This window comes from Diabrotica undecimpunctata, chromosome 7 (genome assembly GCF_040954645.1).
Source record: "Diabrotica undecimpunctata isolate CICGRU chromosome 7, icDiaUnde3, whole genome shotgun sequence".
NCBI lineage: Eukaryota > Metazoa > Arthropoda > Insecta > Coleoptera > Chrysomelidae > Diabrotica > Diabrotica undecimpunctata.
The window spans coordinates 145,410,874-145,431,675 of record NC_092809.1 but is presented as its reverse complement, the minus strand read 5'-3'; the positions used below and the strand labels follow the sequence as shown (position 1 = coordinate 145,431,675).

The 20,802-nt window shown below is 33.1% G+C and overlaps 2 protein-coding genes across 2 annotated transcripts; one reads left to right on the top strand and one right to left on the bottom strand.

Moving 5' to 3' along the window:
* The first annotated feature begins 2,792 nt into the window (after positions 1 to 2,792).
* LOC140445996 (uncharacterized) lies at positions 2,793 to 14,488 on the top strand. Its single transcript, XM_072538476.1, has 4 exons — positions 2,793 to 2,929; positions 6,651 to 6,946; positions 13,059 to 13,489; positions 14,344 to 14,488. Exons 1-4 carry the CDS (start codon positions 2,912 to 2,914, stop codon positions 14,349 to 14,351), a joined length of 753 nt encoding a protein of 250 aa, XP_072394577.1. The 5' UTR covers positions 2,793 to 2,911; the 3' UTR covers positions 14,352 to 14,488.
* Positions 14,489 to 15,303: 815 nt separating this feature from the next.
* Positions 15,304 to 15,780, bottom strand: LOC140446658 (uncharacterized). Its single transcript, XM_072539248.1, has one exon. It carries the CDS (start codon positions 15,778 to 15,780, stop codon positions 15,304 to 15,306), a length of 477 nt encoding a protein of 158 aa, XP_072395349.1.
* Between the last annotated feature and the right edge of the window lie 5,022 nt (positions 15,781 to 20,802).

Here is a 20,802-nt window from a genome sequence, read left to right as displayed (position 1 = left end):
ACAAAGAACACAGAGAAAAAATAAAGAGAACTACGTACACCGTAGATAATCTAGATAACGAGAGCACACAGTTACTTTACTCCTGGAGACTAACACAAAAACTACAGGAATCACACAGATCAACGACGGATGAATACGTACATATAAAAAACTGCATGAAAGGCGCAGCGCTAGAAGCCTTAGGGCCACAGGTACGAAGAGTAGATAAACCATATTGGTGGGATAAAGAAGTGGAAGAAAAGATAAAAAGAAAGAAGGAAGTATATCTACAGTTATTACAACAGGGAGACGAACATACAAAACAACAATATAAAAACTTGAATAAAGAAGTCAAACGAGAAGTGGTTAAAAAGAAAAATAGTACATGGGAACAAAAATGCCATTACCTAGAAAACCATATAGGAGGGTCAAAGAGCTCTGAAGCCTGGAGAACTATAAAAACGATGAGAACAACGACAAAAAACCAAGTCATAATAAATAGAATACCAGAGAACACATGAGTAGAGCATTTTGAGAACTTATTAACAGAGAGAAGAGAAAGGTTTAAACAGACAAATGAACAAGTGGAAGTAGAAGGAAGAATCGAAATATCAATAGAACAAGTGAATGAAGCAGTTAAGGGAATGAAATTAAAAAAATCTCCAGGCCCAGGCGGAATACATCCAGAGTTGATTAGGTATGGATCATCAAAACTGTTTGAGATGATCCGAAAATTATTCGAAAGATGCTTAAACGGAGAAAAATTCCAGAAGAATGGAGACAATCGTATATCTCTCCAATACACAAGAAAGGCACAAAGATGGATCCTAAAAACTATAGAGGGATCGCAGTGATTGCTACTATAGGCCGACTATACTCAAAAGTACTACGAAACCTGATAGAAAATGATATTAAAGACAAACAACCCGAAACACAAGCGGGATTTAGGGCCGGACGCTCCACTATGGATAATACCTTCACATTAAAAATTGCACTCATATAGATTTAATAGATTTGGAAAAAGCATATGACAGTGTACCGATCTCCCAACTATGGATAGAAATGGGTAACTTGAAAATAAACCCAATTCTTATTAACGCCACTCAAAAATATTACGAACAAAACTTTGCAAGAATTAAAATGGGACAAGAAATAACCTCTCCTTTTTAAACAACAAAAGGACTAAGACAAGGCTGCTGTCTGTCACCCACCTTATTTAAAATCTATTTGGACAGATCCTTAGTGAAATGGGTAAAAAAATGTAGAAACATGGGAATAACGGTGGAAGAAAACAAGCTATATACACTTTTCTTTGCGGATGACCAGGTAGTAATTGCCGAAGACAGCTACGATCTTAGCTATATGGTAAGAAAACTACAAGAAGAATATGAGGTGGCAGGTCTAAACATGAATATGACAAAATGTGAATATCTCTCAGTGGGAACAGATGAAATATGTGACCTAGTCTTGGAAGATGACAAAATCAAAGGCGTGCAATCCTGCAAATATTTGGGAAGTCATTTTTAACAAGAAGGGAAATAGCGCAGATGAAATCAGGAAAAGAATAAACAAGGGCAGAGCAGCGACCCGTGCCTTAAACTCTCTTCTCTGGCAAAAAACAATTCGACGAGAAACCAAAAAACACATTTACAGTAGTATAGTCCAAAGTATTACACTTTACGGTTCGGAAGTATGGGACGTCACCAAAGCTAATAGAAACAAACTTATGACGACAGAAATGGATTATCTGAGACGAAGCTGCGGTAGATCGAAACTGGAGAGACTTAGAAACGAACAAATAAGAAACGAAATGAAAATGGAGAGAAATATCAATGATGACATAGAAAGAAAACAATTAATCTGGTTCGGACATGTTAAAAGAATGCCAGAGTACAGATGGCCTAGGAGAGTACTGGAATGGATCCCTTTTGAAAGAAGAAAGAGAGGACGACCACGGAGAAGTTGGCGCAACGATATTGATAAAGCAATGGCGGCAAGAGACTTAGAAGAGGCAACTGCATATGACAGAAAAAGATGGAAATTGGGGGAGGAGAAGCGGCGACAGCCGTAATAAATCCGTTATTATATATTATATAAAATGTATTACTAGATTTAAGTTCCGAGTCAGATTCGGACAGATTGGGAAACAGATGTTTTGCTTTACGACCTCTTGAAAAGAAATAAATCATATTGGAAAAGTAATTACATGAAAAAAAGAATAAGTCATGGTGAATTTAATTTGGCATCTGAATTGTTGGAGGCAAAGTTCACTAAGTATTTCAGATTAAATAGATATTAGTTTAATAAAGTTAACAATATAGTAGAAGAGACAATTTATTTTGAAGGTTGTAGTGCCTGGAAACTAATAGAAACAAAAAAAAACAGCTCTGTTCTTAAGGTGGGAATTTTTTTTACTCTTAACTATAAATAAATTTATTTACAATAAAAAACAACACTGGAATGCCTTTATGCATTATGTTAAAAAGTTATGAAAAAATGATTCAGTGTCTATGGATACATCTGCACCTGTTGAAGGGGATGGAAGAGGTGTGCTAGTATAAGATGAGTGAGATGGTGATGCTGAAGTGTGGTTTGTGGAAAATTGGAGCCTGGGAACAACTTTGTAAAAAATTTTATTGAAATTGTGAAGATCGTGAATGAGTCTCTATCAGTAAATATTCAGCGTCTACTTTTCACACTGCTTAATAAACAAGTAGGAAATTAAATCTGGCGATAAATAAAACCCGAAGTAAGATAAACTGTTTTATATCACTCAAATTTCCTTGCCTAAAAATACCCTAATTAGTAGATTAGTAGAATAGTAGATTAAAACTTGATACTGAAATATCAAATAATATTCATAATACTTAATCTTAATATTTAAAAACGATATTCTAAAAAACTTTATCAGTTGACTTGTTGAAGCACCAACATGAACTGTAAGCTTTTGGTGAGTTGAAAATTTTGTATATTTTTGTTAATATTTTTTTCTTTCCCTTTTCGATTTTTGTATTTTGATTAGATTTGTATGAAAATCAATTAAATCAAACAGATCCATGCGATAATGTTCTAATAATAAAAAAGATGTCCTTTGGGTTAAATAAAAAACGATCACCTTTGTAAAAAAATATACATTAAAAAGTAAGTCAAAAACTAGTTCAGTCTTTTCAATGTTCTCCTTCTGTCAAAGTTCTAGTTTACTTTTTTTTTAGAACATTTACTTTTCATTGTATATATATATATATATATATATATATATATATATATATATATATATATATATATATATATATATAGGGATTCTACAGTATTCACTGCCTTCCCTCGCTCAACCGTTTCCATCTCTCTCTGTTGTTCCATTCTCCATCGTTTAGGCCTCTTTTACTCATGGCGTCGTCTACTTCAGGATTTTCGGGGTCGTCCTCTTTTCCTCCTTCCTATGGGACTCCATTCGGTTATTATCTTTATCCATCTGCTGTCGCTAGTTCTTCTTACATGTCCATACCACTTTAATCTTTTTTGTTCTATATATGTTAGTATGTCTGTTTCTATTGATGTTCTTTGCTTTATTTCGTCATTACTTCTCCTATCCATTCCATCTCTGTTGCTTTTCATTGTAATTTTCCCTAAATATCTTAGTATTTCAGCCTGTTGATATTTTATATTTTACGGATTAGGTAGAGATTCTAGAGATTATACAGGGTGTTTCAAAAAGGTATGTCATAAATTAAATCACGCATTCCGGGGACAAAAATAAATTGATTGAATCCAATTTCTCTTAGTACAAAAGTGTACATAAAAAATGTTACAACCCTTTGAAGTTGCAAAATGAAATTTTTTTTTGCATTATCTCCTAAACCACTTTGCCTTTTTGTAATAAAAATGGACACCTTATTTTCTTGTTCTGAAAGCATTTTTCATAAAAAAAAACAACAAAATCTAAGCGCACAGAAAAACGCATTGGTTTTTCGAAAAAGTGATAAGAGGCAAAATAGTTTTAAAAATAATGTGTTAAACTAATAATGCCACAAAATTCATTTGATTTGAACGTTTGGGGGATTTAGGGCTGCACACCCCCCTTAAAATTTTTCTGTGCGATTCGATTTTGTTGTTTCTTTTGTATGAAAAATGCTTTCAGAACAAGAAAGTAACGTGTCCATTTTTATTACAAAATGCCAAGTAGTTTAGGAAATAATGCAAAACAACAATTTTTATTTTGTAACTTCAAAGGGCTTTAACTTGTTTTGTCAACACTTTTGTACTAAGGTAAGTTGGATTTAATCAATTTATTTTTGTCCCCGGAATGCTTGATTTAATATATGACATATCTTTTTGAAACACCCTGTATAGGTAAGAGGTACTTAACACGCGTTCTTTCTTTCCAATATCGTCATATTTCATCTTATTCTTTATTCGCCATATATTGTTAATTACTATTTTTTTCCTATGCCATTCTACCTACTAAATATCTTTTTAACGACACAAATTTTGTCTGTTTTGTCAAAATTTACGCCTGCTTTTTTGAAAATCGTGTTCTTTGTATAATGGCTTGGATAATATTTTTAAACCCATTCATCGATTCAATGACTCTACAGCGTAATTCATGCCCAGACCTCCGTCAGCAAACCTTTCCATTCGTTATGGTCTGTAACCATTCTTTTCTATCTTCGACTGCCCAAGATATTTCTTGCGTCCTCATCAACATTATCCTCTCATTGGTCTGTCGGTTTTTAATAAGTCTCTTTTCCGAAATCTTGAATATATCAAATTAAAATTAAATAAATCATATTATCCACTAAGATTTATTATTCATTTGAATCATTAGCGCTGTATGAAGACAGAAGTACTACTTCTGCCCTCATATTATGTTAACGCAAAGTTGAGATCCACATTAATGATATATGTAGGTATTTACGAAACCTTGTGTACTTAATGTATTTCAACTTACGCTAACTTTGGCAATAAGCTAGTATGTTACCGTATTGGAAATTACCGCTCTAGTAGTTGGAGCTGTATCAAATGTCATTTGTAGCTTTTCTGGTATACTTGTACTCATACGAGTCTACTTACTCGCAAGTCGTTTAACATACTTTCAAACGAAATACCTGTTGGATCTATTGTCTTTGAAATGTTGGCGTGATGCCTGGTTGCTTTACTTTATTGTTTTTTGAATATTACTTTAATATTTACTATTTTTCAACAAGCTTAACAAATAATAATACCTTAAGTCCAATATAAACCATAGTACTACTATTAAATATTATCAGTGCTATTTTGGAATTCTGTTTGTTATCCATTTGAGATAGTTTTTGTTCTGAAATTTACGCCAAAGTTTTTTTATATTATATACCTATTACTGTTGGTGTAACATTCTATATCTTTTAGAAAACTGACTTAGATCTGTTCTTTCTAACTTAAAACTGAACATTTTATATTTTATTGTTTATCGTTTTTCAATTATTAAACTATTTCCTTCACTTCCACGTTCCTATGCTGCATATCTTTTGTGCTGTGCAAATGTTTATCTCTATGGATATTTGCTTATTTAAATATATATGGGTAGATAAACTGATGTGTATAAAGAAATCTACGAAACATCTTCAATAAACAGAGATGATATTCATGATAGCGAATATGGTAGCCAACATCAATCATGAATCAAAGAAATAAAAGCATATTTATTCCATTGACACGAATATTTAGACTGTAAAGGGCTTGTCGGCTGAAAACCAATGTTTTTTTAAAGACACACATACAATAAAACAAAACACTATGAGCAAGTTTGTAAGAACACTGGTTTTTCCAATCTTTAGCTATGTCTCTGAAACGTTGACTACCCGAACAAGGATGGTCCACGCACTTTAAAAAAACACACTAGAAAATAATGCTTTCGAATATTTTGGATAGCCAAAGGAACAAATATATCTCTTTTTGCAGACATTTACAATTCACCATTATTATAATTTCAAAAATATTAACTTTCTTTGGATATATACAGACATTTCAAGAAAGCCATAGCTAAAAAGATGTCGACGGTAATCACTAATCTGATGGACTAATAATGTGATACGCGCAACCCAAAATAATAGACAGCTTAAAAAGAGCAATATGAACCCTGGAGGAACTTCAACATTTTTTTATAATCATTTGTCAAGATGTAAAATTTTAGCTAAACTATAGGAGAAGTTTTTCAATGTCCTAAAGATTTGTTCCGATTACTTTTACACTTCTTTTACACTTTTACACTTTTTATGTTCCAGAGTTTATATTATCTTTTCGTCTTTAATGTTCTAAGACTCTTTGGTTTCTTTTGCAGATAAAAATTTTTGATTAAAAATGAAGTAGAAATGTATCGCCCCGACTATAAATCTGGAGCCAAAGCGAAGTTTTTTATCACAATTTTTTCTTTATATTTTTGCTGTTTAATTCTTTCAGTCTGAGACTACTTGTCTTCATCTGTTGATCAGTTTTTTTTTCTGTATTCTAGTGGACCACTTTCACATGATCATCTCTCTATCATTACTTATTTCACATATCTCGCCTGATGACACCCTACGCTTGGTGCTACTTTAGTGAATTAATTTTTTCTGGCAATATAGTTTTTTTTTAATTTTAATTTTTTAATTATATTTTGATTGAGTGGTTTTTATTTAAGTAAACAATTTTTCCAGACGTCTTTTGTACTCTTGTTTGGCTGTTGCCACGCAGCACTCATCACCGGAGACAACGGTCTCATCTCCAAAGCAGCAGATTTCTTCGGTATCGAGAACATTGCCAGTTTGGATGCTAATGCTCGTGCCAAAATCCTCAACAACGAAATAGGCGCTGACCTTTCTGCAGGTATTGGCAAACAAGGAATCGGCGCTCATGGAGAAGTTAATGGCGACGTTCTTGGACAGAAAGCCAATGTCCACGCTGATATTCTTAACGGACATGAGATTGACCAACAAAATCATGAAGTATACAGGTAAGAAACGAGTTTTTTAAGTTTCAGCAATAATTAAATCTTCAATTTTATTTTAACTTTTTATCTAAACAAAAATTTCTTTTTTTAAACGTGGTCTTCTAACAAAATTTAATGATCAATTCCTTAAACGTTTCCTTGTCTTTTGGGACGTGAAATATATGTTTAACACTGCGGTTAAACCAGTCTCTGATATCACTCAGTGATGATTTTCTTTTTCTTCCCATGCCTTTCCTTTTATCTATTTTTCCTTGCATGGTTGAGTCTAAGAGAGACAAATAATCAAATCGAAGTATGTGATCCAGGTATGATGTTTTTCTTATTGTAAATGTCTTCAGTATCTTTCTATTGTGTCTTAATATTTTTTCATTTGTGATTTTATGTTAAACATATTTGTAAAATAGGTTTGCAAAAGTACTGTGAATTTATGAATATAACCTATTAAAATAACTCAGACGCAATGTCATGTAAGAATTTCATCAATTTGTGCTATTCGCATATTGTTTACTTTTACAAGAATTAAAAAAAGCATCATATACTACGACCCTTAAAACCCGAGTTAGCCTTTTTTAATTTACAGGGGCTTTGTTTATAAATTCGCCATACGTCTCCGAAACGGCTGGACCAACTTTTATGAAACTTGATTTATGTATTTGATAAATAATCTGAGAATGGGTATTAATCTATTTTTTCCGTCGACCGTCCATTTATGATCAATTTTAACACCCTCAAAATCATTGATTAATGACCCCTATTAATGAATGATTTTCTATTAATGAACGATTTTATTATAGGCAACACAACATACATTGCTTGCATAGATTAATTAAACGCTCTGTGATTGGCAGTGACCTGTAGTGTAGTTAACCAAACATATACCTATTTATATTCCCACTAAAAAATTAATTTAAAATGAAGTAGCCGCTGTTAGTACTATCTGTCATTGTATGTCATTATTTACTTTATTGTTTAAAATTCTGTGTATTTGAAAAATCAAAGGATTGATATTGACGAAGAGTTTAATTTAACTTCACCAGAATTTAACTTCTTCTATCACAGAATTTACAGAGGTCCAAGAAGACTTAAAAAATATAAATTTGTCAAAATGCTATACAGCAGATAATCATTTATCAATATCTTCCTTTAATTTCAGTAATTGTACCATTTCGAATATTAATGTTTACTATAATAAAACTACCACTAAGGATACTTTGAATAAAGTCAATAAAAGCTGAAAAAATTGTTGTTTATCGTTAAGTAAATAAATATTTAAACTAAGATATCTTTATGTCTGAAAAGTACGGTCGACTGAAAAGTTTTGTAACGAACTCGTGAATTAAAATGGCGATTAACAATCTCGAACATTAACGCGCTCGCTTCGCTCACGCGTTAAAATATCTCAATTGTTAATCGCCCTTATTAATACACTTGTTGGTTAAATAACTATTCATACCCCTAAATGGTAAGGGTTGCAAAATTTTTTATTTTTATTTTTTTTATAATATGGCATTAAAAAGTACATACAGCCCCTATTTTTTAATAGCCATATTAGTGTTACATAGTTAGTCCCCCGAAACACCTTAACTTATTTTTGTGCAATTTGATATGTATATTCGGTAGTAATATATTTTTTGTACCCCCATTTCGTAAGAGTGTGGTACCCCAAAAAAAATTTTTTTTTAGTTTTTAAAAAAAATTTTATTTTTTTTGTGATGTAGACAATACACATAACCCTTAATTTTCACTCTTCTATCACGAACCTCTATATTTTAATAGCCATACTATTTAGTTAGTTAGTTAGTTGCCATACTCCTCCAAACGACTTGACCGATTTTTATAAAATGTTATATGTGTATTTGGTAGGTCTTACAATATGTTGTAATACAGTTTTCATACCCTAAGTAATAAGATATAAAAATTAAAATAAATAAAAACGTTTATTACCAAATAAAAATTAACATTGCATTGAGTATTTCATTCATATTAGTCTTCTTTTTTCAGCGTCCCGCACTTGCACCGCCAGCTTCTTGGTTATTTGTCCTCTCGGCATCCTAGACCTCTTTGTGTGGTTTTATCCTCGTCTTCTTCTGTAGGTACTAATTTACGGCACCGTACCTACTTCCCTGCTTGGCTGTTTTCCGGCAACCATCCGGCTAGACCCTGATCAGGTGGTCGATCAGTTTATGGGTAGTTCTATGCCTCTTCTGGTTCCTGTTATTCTCGAGGAGGCCCCTGGTCTTACGGAGTCTTCTTGTAGCCTGGTGGAATTAATACCTGGTTCTTTTCTCGGCCACCTTCCTCAGTGGTGTATACTGGAGCCTTTCTCTGATGGTTGCATTCGTAATTCTGTCTTCGCATGATGCTCCGTCGATGATCCGGTAGCATGATGTTTCAGTGGCTTCTAATCTTCTCCAGTGTGTCTCTGCGATGGAACTCCACACTGGGACTGCGTACAGCATCACCGATCTAACATAGGCTTGATACAACTGAATTTTCTTGGCCTTGGACAGCGGGCTGGTCCTAAAAATGAAAGGGAGAATTAGTCTTTTAGCTGCATTAACTTTTACCTTAGTTTTTTGTATATGCATCCGGAAGTTGAGTCTTCTGTCGAGGTGGACTCCTAGGTACTTGACTGAGTCTTCTTCCTGAATCCTGTTGCCTCCTATTCTGATTTGGTTTCGTGGTGGTCTCGAACTCTGGCTGAAGACTATGAACTGCGTCTTTTGGGTGTTGATTTTTATCTTCCATTTCTCGGTGTACCTCGTGATTTTGTCCAAGTGATTTTTCATATTCCTGATGATTCTTTCTTCGTCTTTTCCGGATGCATTCACTGCTGTATCGTCTGCATAAAGAGCTGTTGAAGTTCTTGGATCTGTGGGTAGGTCTGAAACAAAAATGTTATATAAAATTGGAGATAGAGTAATAAGAGTGATCCATTCCAAACATTTTTTTTCTTTTTGGACAAAACGTTTTATTTATTTTTTTTTAATGTGACAATAAACAATATACCTCTTGTTACCCTTTTATCACATTAGTAATTTAATCATTTGAACCGTGGTCGATAATTAATCGATTATCAATATTATAATCTACTACCGCTAGTGGTTTCTGTCGCTGACATATCTCTACCATATTATCTGTGTGTACTCTACTAAGCATCAGCACATCTCGTTTTTCCTTTCGCTTGAATACAGTAATACCTTCTTCACCCATTCATAAAAGTATACCCAAAAACACATACATTTTAACAGTTTATCTTTCCAGTCATTCAGACGGGACTGCTTAGTTAATGATTTATCTGTAATCTTTTTTATAATAACTTGCTCAGCATAGCGATTAGTTTCATGAATCGTGAGGTCGATGAGATCATCGTTGGCAAATAATTTAAACATCTCGAGTTCAGTTTTTGTTGTTAAATCCACAATAACTCTGGATTCCGTGAGTTTTATCAAAGACAAATTGTTTAAGGTTTCTACCAGAATACTTTCTCTATGTTATATTGTGTTCGACCAGAAATAATTCCTCGTCTATCTGTAATAGCTGTTATGATTGTAGAGTAGAAGTATCAGAGGAACTCGATTCTTTCTTCTTCTTCTTCAGATACAAATCCACTAATGGATGTTAGCGATCACATTTTCCATTAATTCTCTATTTCTTGCAATATGTATCAGAGATTGTATGTCGTTAATCCCTGTCCATTGCCTTATGTTTCGGAGCCAGGACATTTTCTTGCGTCCCATTCCTCTCTTGCTATCAATTTTACCCTCGATTATAAGTTGGAGGAACTGGTATTTTTCGTTTCGCATGATATGACCTAGATAAGCCGTTTTTCTTTTCTTGATGGTTTCGAAAAGTTGGCGTTCTTGGTTTATTCTTTTAAGGACATCTATATTTGTGATTTTCGCTGTCCATGGTATTTTTAGGATACGGCGATAGAGCCACATTTCGAAAGCTTCTAATCTGTTTATATCCCTCGTTTTGAGTGTCCAGCCCTCTACGCCATATAGCAGCACTGACCACACGTAGCACCTTAGTCTCAGTTAAAAATCGAACTCTGAACAAGTCAGTACCTTCTTAAATTTTACGAAAGCTTGTCGAGCTTGCTCAATGCGACATTTTACTTCCCTGTCCGATACCCAGTCTTCAAAAAGCCACGATCCCAGGTATTTAAATTTACTCACTCTTTCAATGGACTTAGTATTCAGTGTTATGGTGGAGTTTTCAAGTGCATCTAAGTTTCTGGAGATGATCATAAATTTGGTTTTTTTGGTATCAATCTCTAATCCTATTCGCTTACTGTATTCTCCAATTATAGTGACAAGTTGTTGAAGATCGACTATGTTGTCACAAATTAAGACACCATCATCAGCATATCGTATGTTGTTGATCAATACTCTATTCACTTTGATTCCCATCTTTGCATCCTCCAAAGACTCTTGAAATATGGCTTCCGAATAAATGTTAAATAAAAGAGGGGAAAGCACACATCCCTGTCGAACGCCCCTTCTTATATGTATGGGTTTGGATATAGAATTGTCTATTTTTATTTGTGCCGTTTGATGCCACTACAAGTTTTCAATGCATCTTATGTCTTTTTGGTCTATATCAACTTTCTTGAGGATCTGCATTAACTTGTGGTGTTGGACAATATCAAACGCTTTTTAGTAATCTAAAAAGCATAGGAACACATCCTTCTTCTGATCGTAACAATTTTGGACCAGCACCTGTGTTGCTACTATTGCTTCTCGTGTTCCTAAACCTTGCCTAAACCGGAACTGGGAGTCACTGATGTCCCATTCACATTTTTTGTATAATCTTTGATGTAGTATTTTTAAGAATATCTTTAAAGTGTGACTCATCAGGCTAATGAGTCCTCACATCTTTTTGCATTGACTTTCTTGGGCAGGGGAATAAAGGTAAAGCGTAACCACTGTTGAGGATAGCAGCCAGTTTCATAAATTAAGTTAAATATTTTGTGTAGTGCTCAAATTCCCCTTTCATCCAGTAATTTAAGTATTTCTGACGGGATTTCATCTGGTCCAGGTGCCTTATTGTTTTTTGAATTTAATATTGCCTTTTTTATCTCCTCTTTGGTGATTGAAGGGCCAGGCAGCTGTTCGTCTGTATAAACTTCACTTATGGGTCTTTCGTCATGGAAGAGCTCCTGGATATAATTTTCCCATATATCAATTTTCTCCTTTTCACCCAGCACTATCTGGTTATCCTGATTAACTATGGTAGTTGGTCTTCGTTTTCTGTATATTCCAGCAGTCTCCTTAAGCTTTTTATGTAAATTACGGTCGTCGTGCTGTCGTTGTAAATGTTCTAGATCGATACATTGTTGCTTAAGCCATTCATTTTTTGCTATTCTTATTTTTGCTTTTATTTGCCTGTTAATGTTTTCATACATATTGCTGCCATCTTGGTTATTCTTGTGTCTTCGTCGTTCTTCCATTAGTAATAGTATTTCTTCTGTCATCCATTTTTACCTCTTGTTATTTCGTTTGTACCCTAAGTTGTTTTTCATGATGTCTGTTACAGCACTTGTAATCGTATTCCATGTTGGTGTTAGATCTTCGGCAATATTTGTCGTCAATATTTGAATTTGTGCGTTTATTTCATTGCTTATTTCTGCTTGTATCATTGGGTCTTTTAGTTTGTCCAGTGCTATCTGTTGTTGAGTTTCAGGCTTGTTCTTGCATGAAAGAGCGATCTTTATGACGGCCACTAATAGTACCTGGTCAGAAGGGACATCTGCTTCAGGGTATGTGCAAGCTCTTTTGACAGTTGTGCTGAATCTACCGTTGATAAGAATGAAGTCTTTTTGATTTCTTATTATGTTCTGAGCTCTATCGGCTGGAGATTTCCAAGTATAAAGGCGACGGGGGTGGAGTTAGAACCATGTGTTGGTAACTCTCATGTTTTCTTCTTGACAAAATTGTATAAGTCGGTCGATTCTTTAGAATTGAAAAATATTACTGGGTTACAACCTAAGAAAATTTTATTTGTAGTAAAATTGAATAATCAAGATAATATACCAATTCACCTATATTTTTGACTTCAGACTTAGGTTACCTTTCTTTTTTATACTATTACAGTTATTGTTTATTTACAGTGACAATTACGGTCGCCAGTACACCCTTAAGCGCGAATACATCGGATCCAAGTTAGTAATGGTCCGCCAATATTTGGACGACGGACAGATCTACGTTGAAGGCAAAAACGACGACAACGAAATTCAAAACGGACAAAGTAACGACCGTTACATCTGGGACGAAAGCAGCGGCCAATACATTATCCTCGATCCCAGTTATCTGCAGTCAAACAACGGAGAATATAATCCGTCTATCTACTACCCCTCTCAACAAGGAGACGATAGAATCATCATCAACGGACAAGAAGTCGTGTATCCTAACTCTGGAGACTCCAGGATTGTATACCAACCTAACAGACAAGTAAATTATGAAACTCAGCCTGAACAAAATGTTGTAGTTAAACAGGGTGGTCTTCTTTCCCGCATCAGAGACAGGGCTCACAAACTTATCCGTAAGTATTTGTTTTTAGGTGATGCTAATGTTGCCAATTTTAGTTTGTACTAACAATAATTAGCTTTCTAACTAACTTTCTGATAATCCAAAATATTTCTCTATCATATTAAAGATATGATATGGTAAACCCTGAAACCCCAGTTATTAAATTATTTTGGATTCTGAGTAACTGTTTTTTTTTACTTGTTTCTATTTTGTGTTTTTTATGTTTATGTTTTACAATTAGATCTAGTAGAACAGATAGTAAAGAACGCAAGAGTATAAATTTAATTTTTCCGCAAATATACTGAGGAACGATCGAGTTATAAAATAATTTATACAACGTTAACTCTGAATGTCCAGTTTCGTAAGTTTTTTCATATTTTTAACATCATTGACTGCTACATGTCTTTGTAAGGTAACACACTTTTGTTGTAACTTCTCTATGGATGTTTGGTTTCATATTGTTCTTTTTAGATGAACTGATGATGCTTTCTGAGCAGAAAGCGAAACGTCTTCAATAAATAGATGAAGTAGCCACCGTCTTTGTCTTTTATTTCTCCACTTTGACCGAAAAACCCACCACTCTTCGAGTGTACCTTAGTTTATTTTGGATTGACGGTCGTACTCCTTTTCTCGATATATATATATATATATATATATATATATATATATATATATATATATATATATATATAGAGAAAATATTTGATTTATTTGATTATGGAATAGCTAACAAATGGCTTAATGCTATAATGAACAAAAGAAATGGGTTTTTATTGTTTTTTATAATTACATAGAATTATAATTGTTGTAATGCTGTATGTTAATAAAGTAAAAACAAATCTTTTAAAACAAATATGTTTCTTTCAGGTGGATAAAAATATGTATGATACTCAAAGAACTTGAGGACCTCCAATACTCTGAAGCTAAATCTAATCAAAGAGCCAAGAATCTATTTGATACAATTATTAGATTTATAGTATTTTAAAATAATAAACATTTTAAACAATTTTAATTTTGTTTTGTTTCTTTTTGTACATTTTTAAAGTAATTAAGACCTTCGGTAATGTCAATTATAGTCTGATATTGCTATTTAAGAAGACAACGAGTGAATACCTGGCCTCTTCCAACTAGTGTTAACAAAACTTCGTCAATTAATATGTTTTGTTTTTCATACACTGTGTCCGTAAAGTATGGAACAAATTCTTTTTTAGCTAAACAGAGCATTTTAAGAAATAATCCTGAAACACGTCGATTTTTGATTTTAATTTACCGTATTTTAAAATAATATTCTAATATACAGGGTGAATTACTTTCGAGTAATGACGTCACCGTCATTTTTTTTTAAATAGAATACCCCCATTTTGTCTTAATTTTCGGATTACTCTAGCTGAGCTGATTTCAAAAATGTATCACATGTTGATTCAAATTGGTACAGGGTGGACAAAGATACAATAGTTTTGTGTGTGTTCATAAAGTAACGCGTTAGTTAAATTAACAATATTATCAAAAATACTTATTGTCTAGCGGACAGAATATAATGAAATACGTGACTTTATAAATGTTTGAACTGCAGCCCTTGCTGTATTTGACAGTAACCCAAACGTTGTACAAATTCTTGTTGAACCTTGTTTATTGTGTCTTAAAAAATATTGTTTATTGCTGTCCGAATTCTCTGTTGTAATTCTTGAATATCTGCTGGTTTCGTTTGATACACAACATTCTTCAGATGTCCCCACATAAAATAATCCAAAGGATTGAAATCTTGTGACCTCGCTGGTCATCCAATAGGTCCACCCACGTTTACCAATCCACTTGCTCGGAAAAATTTCACCTCCATATCGCACGGGAACTGCAAGTGGGGATTGTATTCATTGAAGAAAGGGTGTGAGTAATTTGATTAGTGGGTACGGCCAGGATCAAGTCGTCAACATTCCTCTTGACAAAACGAATGTTGTAATCTAAGTGACTGAGTCTATCTACAATAAGGTCATCTAAGACAAAACCAACCAAAAGTGAAGAAATAGAAGATTCCATAGGGGTTCCAAAAATCTGTAGGTAAAATCTACCATTGAACACCAAATAGTTGGTGTCAAACACCAACTTGACGAGTTCCACGAAAGATTTCCATCCAAAGGGACAATGGGGTTGAATTTGATTCCAGTGATTGTGTAAAGAGGTAAGGACAACAGGTAAAGGTAAGTTGGTAAAGAGAGACACTACATCGAAACTTACTACTTGGAATCCTAAAGGTAGTTGGAAGTTGTTGATAAAATCACTAAACTTTAAGGAGTCTGAGATATTCATTTCGTTATCATGATTTTATGCTGTTGAAAGTATATTAGCCAAAAAAACGTACATTGTTGCAATTAGGAGAATTAATGGATGATACAATGGGATGCATGCACAATTGAGGTTTATGGATTTTAGGCAAACAGTAAAATCTCGGAATTGCTTGGAGATGCCATTGTAATTATTAAGAGATTTGGCTACAACATCCGTGATAAAATTGGATCTTCTTAACTTGGAAATGTGGTTATTGATTCTGGAAGTAAACGTACTGGTGGGATTTCTGGGTAACGATTCCGATATCCATGTATTGCTGTTTATACATAAATATAGTGGTATTACCGTTATCACTTAAAAGTACCAATAGTTCAGTATGGTCTTTAAGAAAAGTTCTAGTTTCATTATAGGCTCGATCAATTTCAGATTATGATTTTTTTGGAGCATTAGTAAAATTAAGTAAATGTTATTGGCTGATGATCTCAATTAAGTGAGATCTGTAGATTCAGAAACTGTAAGAAATGTTTTCAACATCAGATAATAGGTTACAAATTAAATACTCGTTCACGGTTGGAGATAATCCAAATTTAGCACCAAGAGCTAATAATTTAGGAACGTTGGGTGAAGGATCAATTTCACTAAGGTTTCTTAACCATTTCTGTTGATATTTGATTTTGGAAAAAGGGGTGATGCCAAGGTTGGCAATCTTTTTTTGGAGTGTTTTAAGAGATTTATTGAAGATAAATTGAATTTGTCTGTCAAGTTTAAGGTCGAAATTGTGGATGATATGAGTAAGAAGAGAATTCCTGAGTTGGGCAGTGAGAGATTGAATTTGTTGAGTGACGGTTTTCATATCATGATGTACAGAGTGTAAAGAAATGTTAGAAGGCGAACTCTCACCTGAATTTCAAAATTGTCCACTCTGCGTCTAACTGAACCTCTGGTAGCTCTGAAGGTGGTGTTGACCATTTGATCTATCTGGTTTTGTATAAAAGTAGGTGTCTGTTTCCTTAGCGACTTAGAGAATACAACTTAACACCTAGGATTCTCTATTAACTGCAGAGCATCAAAGGGAGAGACTACATTTTGTCAGAGAACACGTTAATTGGTTAGAGGCTGACTGGGAACGAGTGCTATTTACTGATGAATCTCAATTTTGTTTGTACAATAACGACAGACGTGTTCGTATGTTGCGACGACGCAACGAACGATATGCTTAGTGTAACTTCTCACACACCACATTTTTTGGTGAAAGATCCGTTATGGTGTGGGGTGGTATTTCTTTGACCTTACGTACGGACCTAGTGGTCATACAAAGTGGAACTGTTACAGCTAAAAGGTACATATTGAAGATCCTGGAGCAACATGTAGTACCATTCGCTCCTTATATCGGTGAAAATTTCTTACAAATGCAAAATAGTGCCAGACCTCACGCTGCACAGATCGTCAGAAATTATCTAGAAGAGGTAGAAATTAACATTATGGAATGGTCAGCACATAGTCCAGATTTAAATCCGATTGAAAATCTCTGGGATATCCTTGGTAGGCGAGTAAGAGCGACATTGATCCAACCAAACAACTTACAGGAAGTGGGAGAGAGGCTGATCCAGATTTGGAAAAAACTAGACCAAAATGAAATACGGCAATAAATTTTAAGTATGGGCCAACGATGTAAGGCTGTTATACGTAGTAGAGGTAGAAATACTCGTTATTAAGACTTTTTTCATATTTGAGCTTACTTTTCTTATCATTATTTTTTTAGGATTTTCCGTTTTATTTTTATTTTCCTTGCAGGATGGCTTGAATGGCAGTCAGAACATTTACTCAATACAATATTGCCGACAGAATAATTTATCCAGGAGGCTTAGTTATGGTTTGTGTTGGTATAAGATCCGATGCCTGTTCTGACTTGATTAATGTGTATGAATTTGATTTTCTAATACGATCAAGGTATATAACAACCATTTTAGATGAGAATTTGCCTCTGTGCCATTCATAGGACCTAATTTTATTTTTATAGACCATAACACGCGTTTTGTAATCGCCAAAGATTGCTTAGAAAACGTCGGGATTTCTATATAAATTGGCCAGCTTTTAACCCCAATCCAATCGAACATCTATGGGACAAACAAGGAGATGAATTTAACTTTGGCTACTCCACCCAAACAACTTGCCTGAGCTTAGTTCAGCTCTTCAGACAATATGATACGAATTGGATCAACTTCATGTTCAAAATATGAGTGCCACAATGTGAAGATGAATTTAGGCTCTGACAAGGAGGTTATCTTTTTTATCAACAATGTAAGTTTCTATTTGTTTTTTTTAATTTTCAAATAATGCCATATGATTTAATTAAATAAATAATTCGCATTTGTGTTTCTTATTTACTTTATTATTCCCTCTTATTATGCATAATCTATAAGAGGCATCTCCGAAAATGTGTCTTCTTCTATATAAAATAGGAGGAGATCGAATTTTTTGTGATATAATATATATAACTATATATATTTATATATATATATATATATATATATATATATATATATATATATATATATATATATATATATATATATGTAAGGTTTTTTATCAGCAAACTTTAAAATAAACTCAACTGCGTTTCTCTGTAAAAAAGTAAACTTTATTATTTTCTGTACAATATTAATTATTAACAAATACATTACCTGTAAAAAAGAAACAACATTTAAAGCTTATATTCTAATTTTACAAATTACAGGCAAAAGTAATAATGGCCAGACAATTGACAATTGTAGATTAATGAATTGTCACTGTCAAAACACCTCACAAGTATGTCTAACATAAAAACAAAAAGAAGAACTTAATGTTTTGACAGTGGCGTAACAAAATGAGAATATAAATAGAAATATTATTAAAGGAAAACAAAACAATAGGTTTTCTTTACATCTCCCCCCCTTGGAGAAGATATTTTAAAACAAATATTGAACGTTCACTAAATATTTGTTTTCAATACTGGAGTAAGCTTAGTGATATGAAAGAAGTTTGATTCTGTTTTCCTATGCCCAGTATCAATTTCATAGATTGAATTGGAAATCTTCTTTAATATTTTGTATGGTCCAATCCTTAATTCATCTAACTTCTTTCTATTTAGGCGGTTACCGTTCTCCACATATACTAAATCCCCAATGTTTAAATCAATTTCCTTCCTATGTAAATCGATTTTATTTAGTTCCCTGAAATCTATGCACAGTCTTGTCTTTTTGTCCTCTCCTTTTTTGTATGCTAGTGTCACTGGAGCCGCAAATGGACTATATGACTCTTCAATTAAATTATTCTTTAAAAGTTCTGCTATCTGACTTTCTATCTCCTTTCTATCTTCAATGGTACATCTATATGGACGTTTGGAGCAGTATTTATCTACAATTAAGTCAATATGAGCTTCATACTCTCTTATAGTACCTACATCATATTTGTCTTTAGCAAATGCTGATTTATATTTATTAATCAGTTGTTTAATTTCTGATTGCTGATTTAAATCTAAATGGTTAATTGCTATTTCAAAATTGTCAGTATTTATACTCTCATTAAAATTTATTTCATATTTGTATATATCACTAATATTTTTTTTAGATGCATTTAAATATATGTTACCTGGAAACTCAGGAATACTCATATTATCAATAATTGACAAATTTTCAAATTCTTTAGTGTTGTTGTATTGTGTGATTCTTAGATCTTCATTTTGAATTAATCTGAAATTCTTAATACAATCTAACCCAACTAAAAAATCATAATTGAAATTTTCATTATCTACAATAAATACATCCATTTCTTTTTCAATATCATAGATTTTTATCTTAAGTGTTACTATACCATTTGTTTTTTTAACACCATTAATTGTCCTCAAGTTTACTATTTGAAGGTCACCTCTATTATGTGCTTTTATCTGTAATAATTTTGCATTAATCAATGACACATTTGCTCCTGAATCATATACTCCATAAATCTCTAAAGTGTCATTCAATAGTAACTTGATTCGAATTAGTGGTGGTATTAACAGTTTTTTGGATTTGTTTCATTTAATTCTATTTCTAATTTATGGTTGTTGACAGTTCTTACCTGCTGATTTTTCGAAATATCACTTTTGCTTCTGAACCAGCAACTTGATTCCAGGTGGTAGCGTAAACCTTTTCCTTCTTTTTCACAAATTTTGCAGGCTTGTTTTTTCTCAAAGTAACATTTTTCGTTTGTTTTTGAAGTCTTAATTTTAATTAAGTGTTCTAAACCTCTAATTTCATTAAAGAGATCTTCCGTTTCTTTCAAAGTGTCTCGATCAATTCTATCAATTGGAAGTCCAATAGCTATTAAATCAATCATACTTTTTTTATCTAATGATTTGTTTATTTGTAGTATGAGTCTTTCCTTTTTAAGAGCATATTCTAATAAGGAACCATTTTTGTATTTGAACTGAAAAGCATACCTCACTGGAGTCCACCCTTTGTCTGCATATGTGTCACAAAATTTGTTTTTCCATTCATCCCAATTAGAATTTATTGAATATTTTATAAGCATTGACCTATACCAATCCACACATGATCCTTCTAAAAATAATCTTAGAAGTTCAATTTTTTCTGTATTTTGTTCTATTTGTAATCTTGTGCACTCATTTTCAAATGTTTCCATCCATTGTAAAACGTTCACATTTTTACCTGTAAATTTTTCTATCACAAATTTTTCGGATACTTTGTTTTTATTAAAGGATTCAATACATTGTTTTTCATTTGATTTTGTAACTCTCTCCAAGATCTGTTCTAATGCATCTAGTGGAATACCAGTTGTGGATGTTAGAGATTCTTTCCTTTGAATATCTTGTTGTTCTAAAAGAAAATCATTAAATTGTATATTCCCATCTTTATCCATATAAACTTTTAAAATATTTTCATCTGCAATCCAAACTTTTCTTGTAGTACCCCGTTTTGTTAGAGCCCTTTTTACTTTCTGAAAAGCTGCTGTCGTCTGGATTTTTTCATGATAGGAAATATTTTGCATATCATGGGGCATTGC

What these genes read in the sequence shown, in the direction of transcription:
- LOC140445996 (XM_072538476.1), top strand. An exon ending in CAAAATCATGAAGTATACAG is followed by an intron (nt 6,947 to 13,058) that starts GTAAGAAACGAG and finishes GTTTATTTACAG; the next exon opens with TGACAATTACGGTCGCCAGT.
- LOC140446658 (XM_072539248.1), bottom strand. Translation starts at nt 15,780, where the DNA reads ATGAATATCTCAGACTCCTTAAAGTTTAGTGATTTTATCAACAACTTC.